Here is a 20,209-nt window from a genome sequence, read left to right as displayed (position 1 = left end):
TCACATGAGTGGATTCCTCCTATCGGGAGTTTGCAGCTCAGGGCATGTGGCAGGAGAGAGAAAAAAACCCTAACATGAAGAAACTGATTTTATCTCTATGCTTGGACTCAGAGGAAGCAGGGATGGGGATTTTCTAGGCATAAGCAAGAGATCCCAGTTGCTTAGCCTGAGGCTAGGTCTACACTAGCGGGGGGGTCGCCCTAAGATACGAGACTTCAGCTACGCGAATAGTGTAGCTGAAGTTGGTGTATCTTAGGTCGACTTACCTGGCTGTGAGGACAGCGGCAAGTTGACCGCTGCCGCTCCCCACATCGACTCCACTTCCACCTCTCGACGCGGTGGAGTTCCGGAGTCGACGGCAGAGCGATCGGGGATCAATTTTATCGCGTCTACATTAGACGAGATAAATTGATCCCTGATAGATCGATCACTATCCGGCGGGTAGTGTAGACATACCCTGATTTAGCCCCTAAAGGACATACAGAGCTTGCTGAATATAGAGGCTTCTATTGCATTTTGAAACTTAAATTGTAACTTGTGTACATGTTTACTTGCTTTAACCTTGTAAATAACACTCTAATTTCCTTTTCCTAGTTAATGAATCTTTATATTCATCGTCTTTGATGTGAGATCTAAGGTGCAATTGACCTGGGGTAAGTGACTGGTCCTTTGGAGCTAGGAATAACCTGAATATTGCTGTGATTCTTGGTGTTAGTGGCCATGTATCACAAAAATATGCTCCCCTGAATAGTGAGATAGATTGGCGTACACAAGTGGACTGTCTGTGACTCCATGGTTAGGCTGTTACAGTGCCTGAAGTGTTTCCACTTGATAATTGGTTGGTGAAATCTAAGGTGATGTCTACACTACCACGGTAAGTCGACCTAAGTTATGCAGCTCCAGCTACGTGTATAACATAGCTGGAGTCCACATAACTTAGGTTGACTTACTGTGGTGTCTTCCCCTCGCTAGGTCAATGGGAGACACTTTCCCGTCGACTTACCTTACTCTTCTCATTCCGGGTGGAGTATCGGGGTCGACCAGAGAGTGCTCTGCCATCGATTTAGTGGGTCTTCACTAGACCTTCTAAATAAACCCCCAGTGCATCGATTGTCAGAGCGTTGATCCAGCGGTAGTGTAAACATAGCCTAAGTATAGAATTCGCAATCAATTTGGGGTATGTGCCCTGTTTCTTAAGTCTGCCCTGAGGATGGTACATTCTTTGAGTTGCTACAGCCCGTGTTACACACGCTATGTACACGTTTACTCTGCTGTCTGCGCTAATGTCTTTTTTCCTTCCCATGGTCTAAATTTTTAGGTGGGAGATTGGGAAAAAAAAACCTCACTTTTGGTTGCTCAGATTTTATTTGCGGTTTTGTACACTTCCATTTCATGTAAGTTTCCATTTATAAGTTGCCAGTAGGATTTGAGTAGTCACAGTTCTGGATGCGAACATGAGATATCGTACCAGGATACACGCTCTGCATTGGCATCATTATTCCAATTTTAGATCCCTTCCTGATCCAGCCTCTGCTTCTCAAAGGCCTGATAAAGGCCAGTTTTATGCAAGAACCTTTAGGGGAGGATAAAGGAGAGAGATTAAAGGAAGATATCAAAGTTCTGATAGGCATCAGATCCCCTTGGCTATCTCTACTCTGGCAGTTTTCAAGAAAATGCACTAGCACTGGTGCAGTCCAGACAGCAGCAAACATAAAATTAAGATTTTCAGGGTTGGTATTTTTGAGTGATGGGGAAAAGATTTTTTTTCTCTTTAAACTAACCGTGGCATACTTCAAGCTCCTTGTTCTCATACTTCTTTCCCCTTTCTACAAGGTTGTCCTTACTTTAGGTCCTCATTTTGTTCCACCATCTAAGTGTGTGGAGAGCTATAGGGGGAAAAGGGTGTATTCTGGTCCTGTTGATGGAGACGTTGGACTGTTTTAAGAGTGAATGAGTTGTACTTGGATATGAATACAGGAACAGACAGTTCTTATTCATAGATTCATAGATTCTAGGACTGGAAGGGACCTCGAGAGGTCATCGAGTCCAGTCCCCTGCCCGCATGGCAGGACCAAATACTGCCTAGACCATCCCTAATAGACATTTATCTAACCTACTCTTAAATATCTCCAGAGACGGAGATTCCACAACCTCCCTAGGCAATTTGTTCCAGTGTTTAACCACCCTGACAGTTAGGAACTTTTTCCTAATGTCCAATCTAGACCTCCCTTGCTGCAGTTTAAACCCATTGTTTCTGGTTCTATCCTTAGAGGCTAAGGTGAACAAGTTCTCTCCCTCCTCCTTATGACACCCTTTTATATACCTGAAAACTGCTATCATGTCCCCTCTCAGTCTTCTCTTTTCCAAACTAAACAAACCCAATTCTTTCAGCCTTCCTTCATAGGTCATGTTCTCAAGACCTTTAATCATTCTTGTTGCTCTTCTTTGGACCCTTTCCAGTTTCTCCACATCTTTTTTAAAATGCGGCGCCCAGAACTGGACACAATACTCCAGCTGAGGCCTAACCAGAGCAGAGTAGAGCGGAAGAATGACTTCTCGTGTCTTGCTCACAACACACCTGTTAATACATCCCAGAATCATGTTTGCTTTTTTTGCAACAGCATCACACTGTTGACTCATATTTAGCTTGTGGTCCACTATAACCCCTAGATCCCTTTCTGCCGTACTCCTTCCTAGACAGTCTTTTCCCATTCTGTATGTGTGAAATTGATTTTTCCTTCCTAAGTGGAGCACTTTGCATTTGTCTTTGTTAAACTTCATCCTGTTTAACTCAGACCATTTCTCCAATTTGTCCAGATCATTTTGAATTATGACCCTGTCCTCCAAAGCAGTTGCAATCCCTCCCAGTTTGGTATCATCCGCAAACTTAATAAGCGTACTTTCTATGCCAATATCTAAGTCGTTGATGAAGATATTGAACAGAGCCGGTCCCAAAACAGACCCCTGCGGTACCCCTGAGTGAAACATGGGCCTTGGCCTACTCTATAGTTACGCTTTGCTTAACTTTTAACTTTTGTGTAGATTGTTCTTCTTCCATAGGGCTACAATTGCCTAGGAAGGTAAAATTATTTAATGACCAGTATTTAAAGACTTTTATCTATGGTAGCTCAGTTACCTGATTTTACTTCACGGAGTAAGATTCCATCATCAATGGCATTATTATTTCCAAAGGGTTTAATGCGTCTCACAATCAGGCCACTAAAAGGAGCATACACTCCTGATCCGTCCTGGCATATAACGTCCACTGCTAGGTGCTTTCCGCCATTTCTGAAAATATGGACATATGTAAGTAATGACACTACCTTTTGACATAGACTCATAGACTTTAAGGTCAGAAGGGACCATTATGATCATCTAGTCTGACCTCCCGCATGATGCAGGCCACAAAGCCGTCCCAACCCTTTCCCTTGACTCTGCTGTTGAAGTCCCCAAATCCAGTGGTTTAGAGACTTCAATTAGCAGAGAATCCTCCAGCTAGCGATCCCTGCCCCATGCTTTGCAGACATGTTCTCCAGCCCTAAAGACTGTTACCATGTACCATGTAGATTCTTTAAAGCAAAATGGACTATCCTTAGCTTATTTGCACTTAAAATTTGTATTTCTGCGATGAAAGTAGAAAAGTTTTAGGTTTCAATCTAGATTGAATTACTGCAAAACTCTCAACTGCTAAGCAGAACTGGTCAAAAATGGATTTGATTATGTTTTTTTTTTTTTTTTTTATGTTCACTTAATTTTTGTGCGTGGAATTTTCCCAGGTTGCTAAACAAAAAAACAAACTCCTGAACTGAAATATTTTCCTCTGTCAAAACTGGAAAAAAACGAAACAAAACAAAACAAAAAAAATCACACTTTGGAGATTTTGTTTCTCAGTGAAAATCCAGGGGGGAAAAAAAAGTCTATGAACAAAATGGAAATTTTCTTTTGCTAGTGTTGGGGGTGGGGCAAAGACGTCTTTCATTAAAACAAACAAAAATATTTTATGGAAAGTTGACCATCTCTGCTGTTAGCACCATGAAATTAGAGATATTAGCTGTCTGTCCACTTGCATATGAGGCTAAAAAGAACACTTGAAGTGAGACCTCTCACTGGTGTAAATCCAATGAGGAACTTCATTGAAACTATCCTGATTTACACTGTCTGAGCATCTCACCCATGAGCTGGGAGATTGAGGTGACTCAGCTGGTTGGACGTGAGATTACAGACCATATCATTTTTTACTAATTGGTTCAGTTCTGCCCCAGATCTACAGCAACAGTCAACAGAAAAGTGAAATCATCTGGTCGTTCCAGACCAGATCCTACTGGGCAAGTATCCTGTCTCTATCACAAAAATAAACTAAAGTAGCACTAAAGTACGGTACTTTGGGACAATTGTTTGACAGCCTCATCAATGAAAGCCAATGAATGAATGAGCCTGGAGACAACTTCTACTCCCATTCTATCACATGAGGACTACTGCACATTGGAAGGACGTTCACACTGTTCTTGTTTAGTCAATTGCTTTGCAGTGTTATTCTGACACACTTCGCAAGCCTTAAATGCTTGGAAAAGATGGCTAAGCTCACTAGTCTATTTTCTTCTTTATTAGCATTCTTATTATTTAAGCAACAACAAACAACCCCAAAAAAAGCCATTACCAAAAACCCTGTGTCCAAATTATACTACCTTGGGGCTCCATAATATCCACAGCCATACTTATCACAGCCCCTTATGCTGTTCCAAGTATTCCCATCACAGATTTGTGCCCATCGTCCTGCAGCAACTTAAGAAGAAATAGAAAATACAAAAGTAAGCACATTTTTTATTTTTGTACAGGACAGAATGTTGCATACTAAATGTTTTCTGTGCAAATAATTGATTAAAAATAAGAAATTGAAATTAATTAGTGATCTGTTAGTGTCACTTTCCAATACACATTGTGTGTCTTGCACAAAACAGTGGCTCTTTCTTTAACTTAGTGGAAGCAGAGTGATGTATTTTGTCTTAAGTGAAATACATAGTTCAGAAGACAAGACTTTGATTTTTTAGGTAGAAGAATAACTAATGACACCAACAAGTTTCTTTACAGACTCCTAAAAAGATTACCATGCTTCGCTGTTGCCTCCCTAACTAACTTTTTGTTTTGTACAGCACTGGTACAATGGGATCCTGGTCCATTACTAGGGCTACTAGCTGCTACCTCAATACAAATAATTAACTTAGGCTAAGGGTCAGATGCCTTCAGTGGAAATGTATTGATGTTAATCAAGGATATAAGGACCTGATTTAGCTCTGCAATACAAGAGTATATAATGGGGGACGCTATAGATGTTGGGTTTTCATCATGCTGACCTTCAGAGAAGTGCTTCACAAAACATTTTATGTCTCTGTTTGCTCCCAACCCTAGTTTTTACAATGAGGCTTTATCTGTGCTAGATTTTTCTTAAAATTTCCTACAGTTACTACCACTAGTGGCAACAGCAAAACAGCTAGTGTAGACTGATCACTGGTGTTCTAACCATCCTGTTATCTAACTTTGCCCTGGGCAGATATAGCCAACAAGTAGCACCCCCCTGATTCTACTACTGGAATTTCTCATGGGTTCACCAGTAAAATCAACGGTAAGAAATTTACAGAAAGACCTTGTGTGGACTAGGCTAGAGATTTTGGGGCTGATTCTGATCTCATTCTGGTTATAAATCAATTAAGTTAAACTGCAGTGAGATCAGAACTGGGTCATTTCTCTAAATCTCAAGAGGTTCTCAGTGTGATTATCTGTAACAGAGTAGCTATGATGTTACAAAGATACATTAAAGATAATGGTAAAACCCTCTAGAAACAAAGCAAAGCTAATAACTTGGATGGTTGTATATACCTGTATTCTTATGTCTCAAAAACTAATTTAAATTCTTTAAACCACTTAGTGTGTCAAATCACTAACTCCATATCACTGACACACATTTTTCTCAGAGAATAGATTTTTAAAACATTGTATTTTACATTAACTCTTCATAAAATAAATACTTCAGGATAGATTTTCCTGCAAGAATATTTAGTTAATAGTAAACCTGATGCACTTCTATAAAAAGGCTGTTTTGAAATAAAAGCATCAAGAAAATATATGACATAGTCATCTTAACTTACCAATGGAAACCAAACCAGCAAAAACAATCAGTTTGAGTGTGAGCATTTTGCACCTGTTTCACCAGAGTTCTCTATCAAATCAAAGTTATAATGTATAGTCTCTCTGCGTGTCCTAGAAAGGCTGTTTGCCTTCCCACCCAATCAGACTTGAGTAGAGTATTGAAACAATGTAAGGCAGAGATTAGGCAATTAAGATGTTAACAGAAAATACAACTGTTGAAAGTCAAGTGCAATAATTACCTACTTGCCACATAAAATCAGACAAATGAAACAGCCTGAGAAATTGCACAGCTTTTGATGAGGTGCTGTAATTGTGCCAAGAGAGATGGGAGAAAGGGGAGTGGAACTCAGAAAATAGTGCCTATGCACTGAGGGTCCATGAGAAATAGAACAGATGAGCCAAACCCAATTAATTACTTTGGGTCTTTCATGCATATCCAATATCTTTACTGCTCCTATACCTACTATTGGCTTTGCTTGAAATGTGTGTTCACTATAATCCTTTGAATAGGGTCACAAATAATATAGAAGAAAAAGTTAATGATGGGTGAGTTAGTATCAACTGATACTTAAAAACTCCATAAAAATGTTGCCGCTTCAGAGGGAGACATGCCAGTTGTAGTGGCAGCAGCTTCTTATCCCACTCAGCCAGCTGCTCATGTTTTCTAGCATGTAAACTGTGTGGAGCAGGTAGTGGTGACTGCATGGTGATATGGGATAGTTACCTTTCCCCTCCATGTTCCCAGCCATTGTGCATTCTGTACCATGCAGTATGTGCAACAAGTCCGCAAGTTACAATGAACACAAGCTATCAGTCTTGTAGTGAGAAAGTATATCTGTGCCTGAAGAAGCAATGGACCAGAAGTCATGGGCCTTCCATGGAAAAGGCATTATTAGTTAGGATTGCACTTCAGGAATATTGGTGATTTCCTACCCCGCTGTTCTTGGTGTCTGTAGGGATGTAGGTCAATAGGTATTCCCTCAGCTATACTGGGGCTGAGTTATTTAAGCCTTTCATTGTGCTGCATACTTTTGCTGTTAACATTCATGAAATTAGAGAGATCCAGTGCAGGGCTTGGAGCATAGGGATCACCAACATTTGGTTTTTGGACAGCAGGGCTCAAACTGTTGTCTTACCTTATTTTATGGCAGCTGTAATCTGCTGGTTGCTTTCAGAAGTAGCCCAAAATGGTATTTTACAGTTTGTCACTTTGTAGTTAGCTTCTCTGATAAACTGACATTCTTTGATTCCCTACTGCCAAGGATGATGTGAAAGAGAATTAATACATTGTGCTTTGAACTTGGTATAGTTATGAGAGAAAGAAATGTACTGCATTTACTTGCAGCATTGTATCCATTTAGCAGTCATCTTTTGAGACCAACTGTAATTAGTAGCTGATGGAAAATTAAAAAGTCTTGTATTTATATAATATACAGGAGCTCAAAAAATTCTCCACCAGTCTGAAACAAAACTTATACAATGGCAGTCTAGTCACACTGAATGGACTAGCTTGACTTCATTGGCAATGAAGTCCACAATATGATCTTCAATATTTAATCTTAGAGACAACCAAAGAGAAATGGGGTAGTGAGCTGGGTGCAGATCCTTAAAGTATTTAGGCCCTTAGCTGCCGTAGATTTCAGTGGGAATTAGGTGCCTAAATACATACCCATAGTGCAATGAAGGCAAATACAGTTGCTCAGCTTGCATAACAGAAGCATGTGGAAAGCGTATGGATACAGACCCTGAATGCTGTGCTCAGTTGCCTTACTGATTTAGGATGCTGAATCTCATTTTCAAAAGTGATTTAGGCAGTTAGGAGCCAAAATCCCATCGACAGTCTACTGGGATGCTCATGAAAATGGATAGTGTGAAGGCAGCTACTATCTTTAGTATTTACTTAGTAGGAACCAAGTTGTTTAGTGAGTCATTGTATAGAAGGGTATGCATCCCCTTTGCACAGAGAGCATAATGTAGTTGTCAGTTCTGTGACTGTACCTGAAAAGTGTGTTGGCTAACCATAGAACAAGTAACTAGAGCTCAGTGTGCAATTGTGTATGACCACTAGAATAAGTCCGCGGTTTCTGTTTTATGTATTAGGATGTACTAGAATGAAAATACAGAAAGAGAAATAATAACGAATTAAGAATAAAGTAGATGTATTTAACTAAAATACAGAACTTAATAAGCTTTGTCTGAAAAACGTGTATCGCTTTCCTAACAATTTCTTGTATTCTCACTACAAACCAGCAGGCTGTGCTAGCTGATAGATTTGGTGGCAAGTCACCTTTGGCAGTTCTGTAGCATGTATCTTCAAACTATTTGGTTTTATAGTAACCTCACTGTTATCACTCATGGATAAGCAGAAGACAAGGTCCTGTTCCGTTTCCCAATACTGATTTAAAATGGCTTCATTTGGAACTTCGTTAACCTCTTTAGATTATACTTTCAGGGACTGAGCCCAAATATCCCTCCCAGTACACAGACGCCCCCCTCCCCCCCCCGAGTTATCCTCTAGATGCAAAGCTAATGACTTGGTTGGCTATATATACTCTAGTTTTCAGACCTATTAAGAGTAATTTAAAACAACCTTAACTTTGCAATTCTCATGGCATTTCTTTAAACCACATGAGTTATATTAGTCATGCCAAATAGTTGATCAAATATATGCACATGGATGCTTTATATTTTGTCAGTTAATAGGTCTTTTAAAATATTGTATTTTCCATTAACTCTTCATAAACTAAATACATCAGGATGGATTTTGCTGCAAGAATATTTAGCTGATATTTAAGCTTCTGCTAAAAAGTCTGTTAAACCCTCATGAAAATACATTAAATAGTCAACTTACCAATGGGAACCTAGCCAAAACACAGTCAGTATGTGTGTGAACATTTTGCAGCTGTTTTAGCAGAATTCTCTCATAAAATCAGCATTATAATGTACTGTGTGTCTTTTGCTATTTGTGTTCTAGAAAGGTTAAATCTGTCTGCCTACCCATTCACACATGAGTAGAGCTTTGAAACTATGTAAAGCAATTCTCAAATTAAGAAACTGGGATGTTAAGAGAAAATACAACTGTTGATATGTCCAGTTGTGAAAGGAACATGCAATAAGCCCCTTGCAACATAAAATCAGATAGAACTGGAACAACGGCCTGAAAGATTGCACAGCTCTTGAGCACCTGCAATTGTGACATGTCCTCCCAGCTACAATGGATTAGGATCAAGAGAGGTGCAGAAAAGGGAAGGGTACCAAGAATATAGTGCCTAAGGCCTGAGGATCTGCAAGAAGTAGATCAGATGAGTCAAACCCAATAACATATCCTGGGTCTTTTATGCACAACCAATATGTCTTTCTTGCTTTGCTGCTTCTATACCCACTATTGCCTTCCCTTGATGTGTGTGCTCATTATAACCCTTCCAATGGGATCACCATGCATATAGCAGGCAAAGTTAAATGCTGGGTGGATTAGTATAAACTTGCACTTTAAAAGTCCACAGATATTCTGCTGCTTTCAGAGGGAAAATGCCATTATCCCGGCCTGCCAGGTATTCTTCCTTTTTCAGTGTTGCAGTGGCACTGACAAGTATACTGTGTGGAGCAGCGGGTGGTGGCTGCATGGTGGTATCAGGTAATTAATTATATTTCCTCTTTCCAATGCAGTGCTTGGAGCCTAGGGATCACCTATATGTGTTTGTTGGAAGAGCCACTGTGACGGGTTAGATCACAGAAACCCCCTTGGGAGCTGCCACCCAATGTGCAAAGACTACCCCTGCTTCTGTTTTCCCTGCCAGCTCAGGACTCCAGCACCCTGTCTTGCTGAGCCAGACACTCCCGTCTGGCTCCAGACACAGACCCAGGGTCTGAATCACTTGTCCCAAAGCTGCAAGTTTACCTGAAAACAGCTCGCAGTAGCGTGCTTGTCTTTAGCACTCAGATGCCCAACTCCCAATGGGATCTAAACCCAGATAAATCAGTTTTGCCCTGCATAAAGCTTATGCAGGGCAAATTCATAAATTGTTCGCCCTCTATAACACTGATAGAGAGATATGCACAGTTGTTTGCTCCCCCAGGTATTAATACATACTCTGAGTAAATTACTAAATAAAAAGTGATTTTATTAAATACAGACAGTAGGATTTAAGTGGTTCAAAGTAGTAACAGACAGAACAAAGTAAGTCACCAAGCAAAATAAAATAAAATGCGCAAATCTATGCCTAATCAAACTAAATACAGATAATCTCACCCTCAGAGAGGCTTCAGTAAGTTTTTCTCAGACTGGACACCTTCCAGGCCTGGGCACAATCCTTTCCCCTGGTACAGCTCTTGTTGCAGCTCAGGTGGTAGCTAGGGGATTCTTCATGATGGCTCCTCTCCCTCCCTGTTCTCTTCCCCCCTTTATATATCTTTTGCATAAGGCGGGAACTCTTTGTCTCTCTGGGTTTCCACCCCACCTCACTGGAAAAGCACCAGCTTAAAGATGGATTCCAGTTCAGGTGACATGATCACATGTCACTGCAAGACTTCATTACTCACTTGCCAGCACACACATATACAGGAAGACTCACAGGTAAATACAGCCATCTGCAGACAATGGGAGTCATCAAGATTCCAAACCATCATTAATGGTCCACACTTTACCCAATTACAATAGGCCCTCAGAGTTACATTTTATATTTCTAGTTTTAGATACAAGAGTGGTACATTTATACAAATCAGATGATCACACTCAGTAGATTATAAGCTTTGTAATGATACCTTACAAGAGACCTTTTGCATGAGGCATATCCCAGTTACTTACATTCACTTATTACCGTATTTTCTCTAAAACTATCTCAGTTACATTATATTGACTTATTATCAAGTTTTTATAAAACCATATAGACTGCACAACGTCACACCGGGCTCAAGCTATTGTTCTACGTTGTTCCATGGCAGCAACCATCTGCTAGTGGTTTTCAAAAAGTAGCCCCAACTGATTTTTTTTCAGCCTGTCACTTTGTTAGCTTCTCTTTTTCATTTTCATTCTTGTTACTAGGGCAATAAAATAGATGGTTACTGGGCTTTTGTAGTTGTGGTATTCAGAAAGAAATGTGCTGTATTCATTTGCGGTGTTGTCTCTTTGTTTTCTTTTCAGAGACCAATTGTAATTAATAGCTGAGGGAAAATTACATATACTTGAAGCCACAACATTTTTAAAGAAAGACCTAATAAAAAATATCCTGCCTGTGTAACACTGACAGACCCAGTCGTCCGAGGGCAGGATTGAAGCTGGGACCTCTGGTGCTTAGTGCATGAGCTTCTGCTACATGCACTAAAAGTCATATGCCTCTTAGCTAGGGTGACCAGACAGCAAGTGTGAAAAATCGGGACAGGGGGTGGGGGGGTAATAGGAGCCTATTTAAGAAAAAGACCCATAAATCGGGACTGTCCCTATAAAATCGGGACATCTGGTCACCCTACTCTTAGCTAAGGCTGTAGCGCAGACTCATTAATCTCTCTCTAAGTGGTCTCGATGCCACTAGATGGGAGAGACCACCACACCCAGGAGGTGTGGGGGTTATCTGCATGAAACAAAACTGGCAGGATAGCAATGTAGTTTCACTAAATAGTCTAGCTTGACTTCATTGGCAATGAAGTGCAAAATATGGTCTGTGCTATTTTATCTTAGAGACCATCAAAGAGGGCAGTGAGATGGTGTAATGACATTTGCTAATCATAAATAAAAGGAGTAGATGAGGTGCGTGTAAGGGGTGCACACTGACTGGCACAGTTTTATTAGTTATAGGCTAGACATTCAGCTGGTCTATATTAGCATAGCTCATCAGAGTCACACCAGCCAATCTACACTACATAATGTGACTAGAATGCCATCCTGCTGGTTTGATTTCAGCCCAGAGGGGAATTTTTTTGAGATCCTTCTTTACATATGTGGATAGTCAGTAGATCAACTCCAATTTACAGCACCTGAGGATCTGGCCAATGAGGTTCTTCTTCACAGCCATTCATAAGAGTTTACCTAATTCTCTACTAGATGCAACATAACTTCCCAAGACCTACCATCCACTTCACTGAAGGTATTTGATTTGATTTCCTAATAACAAGCCTCTAGTGTTTGTGACGTTATTTAACAAATTACATCTTCTGTGGAGATTTAAACATTTTGAAGTGTGTATTGATTTTTACCTCATGATAGTAAGTCAAATGTGTTTAGTGTGGCACAGAAACTGATTCTGAGCACTACTTTTCTTCTGAGCTGTATTCAATGCTTTCCTAACCTGGTTTAAGAATTTAAAAAGCTGATTCCCATAAAAAGGGATATTGTGAAGGCTTCTGTCTTTAGTAATTACTCAGTAGGATCCTTATTATCTTTAGCAATAGATTTTATAGAAGGATTAAGTGCACCCCCGCACAGATAGCACAGTGTAAATTTTCAGTTCTGTACCTTAAATGTGAATTGGTTTCATTTAAAAAAAAAAAAAAAAATTAGGGCTCAATTTCTAACCATGTTTATAACTACTAGAACAAGAGTTAGTGAATTCTGTTTCATATATTAGGATTTATTAGAATGATAAAATACAGAAGGAGAAACAATAAGAAAAAATAAAACTCAAAACCCAACAAAAATAAAACGAAACTAAATGAAATTTGCAACAAAGAGTCCTGTGGCACCTTAAAGACCAACAGATGTATTGGAGCATAAGCTTTCGTGGGTGAATGCCCACTGGTCTGACGAAGCGGGCATTCACCCACAAAAGCTTATGCTCTAATACGTCTGTTGGTCTTTAAGGTGCCACAGGACTCTTAGTCTGGATCTGTAAAAAGCAACAAACACGGCTACCCTTCTGATAAATGAAATTTAATTCCAATATAGGACTAAATAAGCTGTATCCAAAAAGCTTGGATAGTTACACCAATTGCTTGTATTGTGGTTTTCACTAAGAACCAGTAGGCTTCCCTAGTTGATCAATTTTCCAGCCTCTAGATTTGGTCACAAGTCACTTTGAAGCTATAATTCGTTTTGGAATTGTAAGTATTTGGCTTTATCATTGTTCTCAGGGAAGTATAATCAGAAGGCAAAGGCCTATTCCGATGCAAATATTGATTGTAAACTGCTCCAACTGTTAGCTTGGGAAAATCACTTCCCCATTCTAGGCTGCATGTTCCCTGTCTGTGAAATGGAGATAATGAAAGCACGAAGAAGGGTCAGGTGCTTTGAGATTGATGAATGACAAGTAGAAAAGCACATGTGAGAGCACGTTCTCTAACCTTCCCTGAGCTAGTCAATGCAAGAGGTGGTTGTTGCTTCTCTAGAGCAGAAGAAATGAAAGAAACACATGGCAGTTTGACAGAAGCTGCTTGTAGCCTGGGAAAGAAGTCAGAGAACCTGTTGTTGATGTGGTATTGGTGTGTGTTGGCGGGAGGTTACTTAGGAAGGGGTCAGCTAAAGGGAAAGGGAGGGGGCTGAGTGGGACAGGGCAGGAGAGGAGAGGTGGGATGACCAGGTGTGGAGTGAAGCTAAGGTGAGGAGAGTGTGAGTGTAATTGCAGCACGTGTAGACATACCTAATCTAGTCTTGATCTAATTAGGTGAAGGAAAATGCATCCTTTTAAAGCACAGGGGAGAACCACTAGAACACACAGGATATAAATCCTGTCTGCCTGGCTTGGGGTGTAAGTGATTTTTATGGGCTACTCTATAAACTTCAGTTACAATGAAAAGATAATAGAAATATTACCCCTCTGTTCCCATTATGGATAAGCAGTCCCCTTAGACTCTACAAATCTCTCTGCCTTTCAGCTGAATAAAGAGGTTGTCCTGCTTCTCTTATTACCTGGACTCATTTAGAAATGCAAAAAGAGAAAGCACTTCTCTTCTTAAAGAGTTCACACCAAGAGTCCCTGCATGTAATGAAGAAATCGTAGTTTAGGTATTAGACAAAGATACAACATTAAAACGAGTATTCGTATCAAAAAAGGTTGCAATGGACAAGTTGGTATTTCTGGCATAGTTTATTGCAGAGCATGAGATTATAGTATCATAAGCACCAGCACGCCAAGTTGATAGACACATGGCTACTGTGACTGACATATACATTTCTCTTTTGCTGTATGTCTAAAACATCTTTTTGTTTCCCATGCACTATACTTTTGTAATGTAGCCTGTCTGGGGAAGTGGGACAGTAATTTTACTTGGGACTTTGTACATTTCCATTTAATGTACATTTCCGATTATAAATTGCGAGTGGGATTTGAGCGGTCACAGTTCTGGACGTGAACATGAGATGTTATACCAGGATATATGCTTTGCATTTGCAGCATTACTCCAATTTTTTGCCCCTTCTTGATCTGACCTCTGTATGTAACCGGCCTGATGTAGAACATATGTATGCAGAAACCTTGAGGAGAGGAGAGGAAAAACGAAAAGATTTAGGGAGGGCAAAGAAAACATCAAAGTTGATCATCATCTGATCTCCTTGACTGGTTGTACTATGGCAATTTTTGGATTATATTCCAATCTCGTACTGCCATTGGTGCTAGCAGTGCTGGCAGAACTTGTGCAGTCCAGCCAGCAGCATTCATGAAATTGGGATTACCAGGGCTTTTTGGGCATGGTGGGGGAGAAGAAGTGAAGATTTTTTTTTTCTAGTCCCAAGCTATGGTATATTTCAAGCTCCCTCTTTTAATACTCCCTCCTCCAATTTTTCCTCTTTCTTTTCCTCACTCCAGATCCTCATTTTTCTCCCATTATCTAAGTGGGTGGAGAGGTATAGGGCAAAGGAGTGTGCTGCTGGTCTGTTGATGGAGAATTTGGCCTGTTAGTTTTCAAAGAGTGAATGAATTGTACTTGGATTCAAATACAGGAACAGACCGTTCTGAGAGAAACACTGGCCTTGGCCTACTCTATACAGTTATGTTTTGCTTAACTTTGTTTAGGTTGTGCATCTTCCATAGCTCTCCAGTTGGTTAAGAATGGAAGGTGAACTTATTCAATGACTAAAATATTTGAAGTTTATCAGAGATTTATCGATGTTCAGTTACCTGATCCACGAAGTTGGATGCCATTATTAATGGCATTATTCCTTCTATAGGGGTTTACTCGTCTCTCAATAGTGCCACTAAAAGGAGCATACACTGTTGATCCGTCTTTGCATATTACGTCCACCCCTCGGTGCTTTCTGCCAATTCTAAAAATGTGCAAGTAATAAGACAATGCTGATTTACATATTCATCAGCATTAAAGCTTGATACTAGATACACCATGTAGATTGTTAGAACAACAAAGGAGCTATGGCTACCATTGTTAGCTTTGTTGTGTTTCCGATTTGTATTTCTGCAATGGCGGTAGAAATCATTGAGGTTTCATTCCAGTTGTAGTAATTGTAAATCTCTCAATTCTTAAACCGAGCTGGTTAAAAATTCATTTCATTTGTCAAGAAAATTACTGAAAAAAAATTCAAATCTTCTATACTTTTTAAGTTTTCTTGGAATATACCAGCATTTCAAATATACAAAAAGAAAATATTCGCCCTGCCCCTCCACCTCCCATGTAGAGCAACAGCAACCTGAGAAACGGAAATGTTTTCCTGCGTTGGAAATGGATACTATAAATGATGTCTGAACTCAGAATTTTTGTTTTTAGTGAACATTTCATTATTTTAGCAACAGCAATGAAAAAACCCAAAACACCCGTTCCACACACACAAAATTGTTCTCAGCATATTACAATGAACTTCCGTAATGTCCACAGCCAAATCTGTCACAGCCCCTTATTTTGTTTGAAGGATTTCCAGCACATATCATTCCCCATGGTCCTGCAGCACCTGAAAAAGAAATGGCATATACAGAAGTGAAGGAATTTTTTTTTAGCCTTAAACAGGACAGAAGCATTATTTATAAAATGTTTGCTGTGCAACTAATGGGGATAATATAGGCGGACATTAAATTTAATTGGTAATCTGTGTTAAATGTGTCACTTTTCAATACATAGTGCTTGTGAGTCCCAAAAAACTAATGGTTCTGCATGTAATTGTTTTAATGTAAGCAGATTGGTGGGTTTTTTGACCAATTCAGATGTCAGCTTAGTTCAATGCGGGAGTCAGAAAACAAAAGTATAGTTTTCTGTTGCTGCAAGTTGAGAAGCTGTCTGACGGCAGCAGGAGAACCCACATAAATAACTTTTCTGCTTTGCCAGCTTTCCTAGCCCTGACTTTCAACACAGTTGACCCGCGGAGCTGGGGATTTGCAGGTTGCAAGAGTTCCCTTAATGATAGGTCAGAAGTGAGCAGCTCCAAGTCCCTACTTCTATACAGCCTTCATCTAAACTTCCCTGGAGCCCATTCATGGACTTCAATAGACTCTTGATCAGGTACTATGCCAGGCTAAAAAGAAAAGTAAATTACTTGGGTGTATTGAGGAAAAGGGAACCTGTTGCCTCCTTTACTTGTTTTTGTGTGTTGATAAACGAAAATTACCAAAGAGTGGTGAAAAGAAGAACAGGAGTACTTGTGGCACCTTAGAGACTAACAAATTTATTAGAGCATAAGCTTTCGTGGACTACAGCCCACTTCTTCGGATGCGGAAATTTGACAGACATGTAGGAACAAAGGGCCCTGCTCCTAAAATCTCTTAATCTAGGAAAGATCTATATTCATCAGTAGATACTTACATCAATTGTATTGTTTGCATTGCTATTATATAGGCCTTACTCAGCTCTTCATTTAGAGACTGAAAACCCGGAACCCATAATTCAGAAGATTAGGGAGTGTCACTTGGAAACTGTAACACTGTCGCAGATGCATTCCCCAGAGTACTTTGCACTCCCTTTCTGTGTGTGAAAGAATTATATACATACAAGACAGTGCTTGAAGAGCCTGTGTGCTAGGTGGTGTCAGGTTCAGTCATCATGATGTTCCAAAGTGGGAAATTCTGAAAACTGGTGCAGCTCTAAAAGGTAACAGCAGCTTCAGAATTTCAACTTCAGTGGGACATAGGATGACCAGTTGAAAGACTGAAATCAATTCATGCTAAACTTGTAAGAGCGAGTCCAGCAAAGGTTTCTTTTCCATGTGTATTATGTTATTTTTTAGGAAGAAAGGGCTACTCTACCTGTTTTACTTTCAATTTAGCATATAAATCTAAGTGGAAACACGGTGGTTTTAAGACTTTCATGGCACCTGAATGTCAAACCATTGTAGAATTTGAAATATGTTCATTTCTAGCTAGAGGCAGAATTTTCTTTCACGGGAAATAAAATCCTTAAAACAAACCCTTGAGTGCTTCACAAAACCTCCTTTGACTCTGGTTTCTCCCAGCTCTATTTTTCACAACGAGGTATCATCTGTGCTAGATTTCTCTTTATATTTCCCATGGTTCTTTCCACTAGTGGCAGGAACAGTAAACCAGATAGTGTAGACCAGTTGCTGGTGCTTCTTCTAGCCTGTTATCTAACTCGTTCCTGGTGCATCCAGATGACAGGATGGTTAAAATTCCAATAGCAGCTGTTGTCTGGTTCGAACTCTCCTTCCTCTGAGCCCACCACTGATAGAGCTGCCCCAATAGAATCAACCCTAGGAAGTCTTAAGAAAAAGCCTACTACAGACAAGGCCAGAGACTCTGATCCTGATTCTGATCTCATTCTGGTTGTTATACACAAAGTTACACTGGTGTAAGAGAGGACAGAATTAGGTCATATCTCTCCAAATCTTGAAGGTTAAATGCTCAATGTGACTTTTTCCAGTACAATAGCAACGGTATTACAAAGGCACAGCAAATGGTAAGTTCCTCTAAATACCAAGCAAAGCTAATAACTTGGTTGGCTGTATATACTCTAGTTCTCAAATCTATTAAGAGTAATTTAAAACCACCTTAACTTTGCAATTCTCATGGCATTTCTTTAAACCACATAATGAGTTATATTAGTCATGCCCAATGGTTGATAAAATAGACGCGCATGGATGTTTTTTATATATTGTCAGTTAATAGTTCTTTTAAAATATTGTATGGTACATTAACTCTTCAGAAACTAAATACATCAGGATGGATTTTGATGCAAGAATATGTAGTTGATATTGAATCTTTTGCTAAAAAGTCTGTTTGAAAAAAGCCTCTCAAGACAAGGCATGAAACAGTAATCTTAACTTACCAATGGAAACCAAGGCAGCAAAAACAATCCGTTTGAGTGGGAACATGTTGCAGCTGTCGCACCAGAGTTCTCTGCTCAAGTCGAAGTTATAATGTACAGAGTCTGTGTGTTATTTATGTGTTCTGGAATAGCTTAGTCTGTGTGCCTGGCAAATCAGAGTTTAGAACTACGGAGGGCAGTATTCCCAGATTAGGCAACTGTGATGTTAAGAAAAAATATAACCGTTGATATGTCCAGTTGTGAAAGGCAAATGTAATAACTAGCCCCTTGCCACAAGGAACAACAGCCTGAAAACTTGCACAACTCTTGAGCAGCTAGAGTTATGACATGTCCTCCCGGCTACATGGGATGAGACCAAGAGAGGTGCAGAAAAGGGAAAGGTACCAAGAACACATGCCCTAGACCCAGTGGATCCACAGGAAGTAGAGCAGATGAGCCTAACTCAATAAAATATTCTGGGTCTTTTATGCACAGCCAGAATGTGTCTCCTACTTTGCTGCTCCTATACCCACTATTACCTTCCCTTGATGTGTGTGCTCTTTATGACCCTACCACTGGGATCACAGAGAATATAACAGGCAAAGTTAAATGCTGGGTGGATTAGTATAAACTAGCACTTAAGAAGTCCCTAGATATTCTGCCGCTTTCAGAGGGAAAATGCCATAATCCCAGCCCGTCAGCCGTTCATCCTTTCCAGTGATGCACTGGCATGTGAATTGTGTGGAGCCGCTCGTAGTAGTTGCATGGTGATATCAGGTAATTAATTAGCTTTCTCTTTTCCCAGTGTACTGCTTGAAGTATTGGGATCGCCATTTGTGATAGTTTGAAGAGCAGGCTGAAGCTATTTTCTATCGTGGTTCCTGGCAGCAGTTATCAGCTAATGGTTTTCAAAAAGTAGCTGTAAATAAATTTTATTTCACCGAGTCTGTGACTTTACTTTTAACTTTTGTCAAAGTCTAATTCATTTTTTTTTCCCATTTACATTCTTGTTACTAGGAACTAGGGCAATCAAATATAGATTGTTCTTGTGCTTTGTGTAGTTATGGGATTAAGAAAGAAATGTGCTGTATTGATTTGCAGTGTTCACTCTTTCTTTCTCTGTTTTCTTGTCCGAGACCAATTGTAATTAGCAGCTGAGGGACAATTACATATACTTGAAGCCAGAACACTTTTTTTTTTTTAAAGAAAGGCTATTAAAAAATCCTGCCTGCTTGAAACAAAACTGGCAGGATGATAATGGAGTTCCACTAAATGGTCTAGCTTGGCTTCACTGGCAATGAAGTGCAAAATATGGTCTGCTCGGTTTTATTTTAGAGACCACCAAAGAGGGCATTTGGGTAGTGAGATGGTGTAATGAAAGGAAAGACATTTGCACATCATGAATAAAAAGTAGAAGAGGAGCATATAAAGGGTGCACACTGACTGGCACAGTTTTATTAGTCATAGGCTAGACACTCAGCTGGTATAGATTAGCATAGCTCATCAACGTCAAAGATTTAACTTCTGTATAGGCTCTTAAATATTTTCATGCTTGCTTTTGTTCAATGTTTTAAATATTTTGGTTTTAGTAGGTGTTCTTTGAAAAAGGTGTTTTCTAATTAAAAATATAAATACCCCTTCTCACACCCATGCTCCGTTACACACTGAAATCTCCAAAACTACTTTGTTTTCTTCGTGTATAATTTGCCAGGTGATCTCTGGCCCAAAAGAAACATTTGAACCTGCAAAGTTTAATAAAAATGGGGCTAGTAAAATTTCACTAAATTTGGAGTTTTAAATGTGAGAAAGCAAAGGTAAACCTTGAAACACAAGTTAGTGCACTTCTGGCACTACCAATAGTACCAATAGTACTACCAATAGTTCGGCTGTTCCTTTAAAAGCAGGCCATTGTTGGACTGATGAATGTTGAGGTTTGACA

At 39.7% G+C, this 20,209-nt stretch overlaps 2 protein-coding genes across 2 annotated transcripts; both read right to left on the bottom strand.

The window, feature by feature from the left end:
- Nucleotides 1–1,361: 1,361 nt before the first annotated feature.
- Nucleotides 1,362–6,271, bottom strand: LOC128842227 (myeloid protein 1-like). The gene is made up of 4 exons (XM_054038058.1): nucleotides 6,144–6,271; nucleotides 4,686–4,782; nucleotides 3,137–3,288; nucleotides 1,362–1,573 (listed from the first exon to the last, which is right to left on the bottom strand). Exons 1-4 carry the CDS (start codon nucleotides 6,187–6,189, stop codon nucleotides 1,407–1,409), a joined length of 462 nt encoding a protein of 153 aa, XP_053894033.1. The 5' UTR covers nucleotides 6,190–6,271; the 3' UTR covers nucleotides 1,362–1,406.
- Nucleotides 6,272–14,378: 8,107 nt separating this feature from the next.
- Nucleotides 14,379–18,337, bottom strand: LOC128842228 (leukocyte cell-derived chemotaxin-2-like). Its single transcript, XM_054038060.1, has 4 exons — nucleotides 18,292–18,337; nucleotides 15,874–15,970; nucleotides 15,189–15,334; nucleotides 14,379–14,545 (listed from the first exon to the last, which is right to left on the bottom strand). The coding sequence occupies exons 1-4, from the start codon at nucleotides 18,335–18,337 to the stop codon at nucleotides 14,379–14,381; spliced, it is 456 nt and encodes a 151-aa protein (XP_053894035.1).
- Between the last annotated feature and the right edge of the window lie 1,872 nt (nucleotides 18,338–20,209).

Source organism: Malaclemys terrapin, chromosome 8 (assembly GCF_027887155.1).
Source record: "Malaclemys terrapin pileata isolate rMalTer1 chromosome 8, rMalTer1.hap1, whole genome shotgun sequence".
Taxonomy (NCBI): Eukaryota; Metazoa; Chordata; order Testudines; family Emydidae; genus Malaclemys; species Malaclemys terrapin.
Note: the sequence above shows the minus strand (reverse complement) of the source record. Positions and strands in the feature narration are given on the sequence as shown.

Bases quoted from the DNA above. Each gene is read 5' to 3' on its own strand.
- LOC128842227 (XM_054038058.1), bottom strand. From the start codon at position 6,189: ATGCTCACACTCAAACTGATTGTTTTTGCTGGTTTGGTTTCCATTG. The intron at 4,783-6,143 runs GTAAGTTAAGAT...TTTCTTCTTAAG, and splicing joins TGCTGGTTTGGTTTCCATTG to TTGCTGCAGGACGATGGGCA. The intron at 1,574-3,136 runs GTAACTGAGCTA...CCTCCCCTAAAG, and splicing joins ACTCCGTGAAGTAAAATCAG to GTTCTTGCATAAAACTGGCC.
- LOC128842228 (XM_054038060.1), bottom strand. From the start codon at position 18,337: ATGTTCCCACTCAAACGGATTGTTTTTGCTGCCTTGGTTTCCATTG. The intron at 15,971-18,291 runs GTAAGTTAAGAT...TTTCTTTTTCAG, and splicing joins TGCTGCCTTGGTTTCCATTG to GTGCTGCAGGACCATGGGGA. The intron at 14,546-15,188 runs GTAACTGAACAT...CCTCTCCTCAAG, and splicing joins CATCCAACTTCGTGGATCAG to GTTTCTGCATACATATGTTC.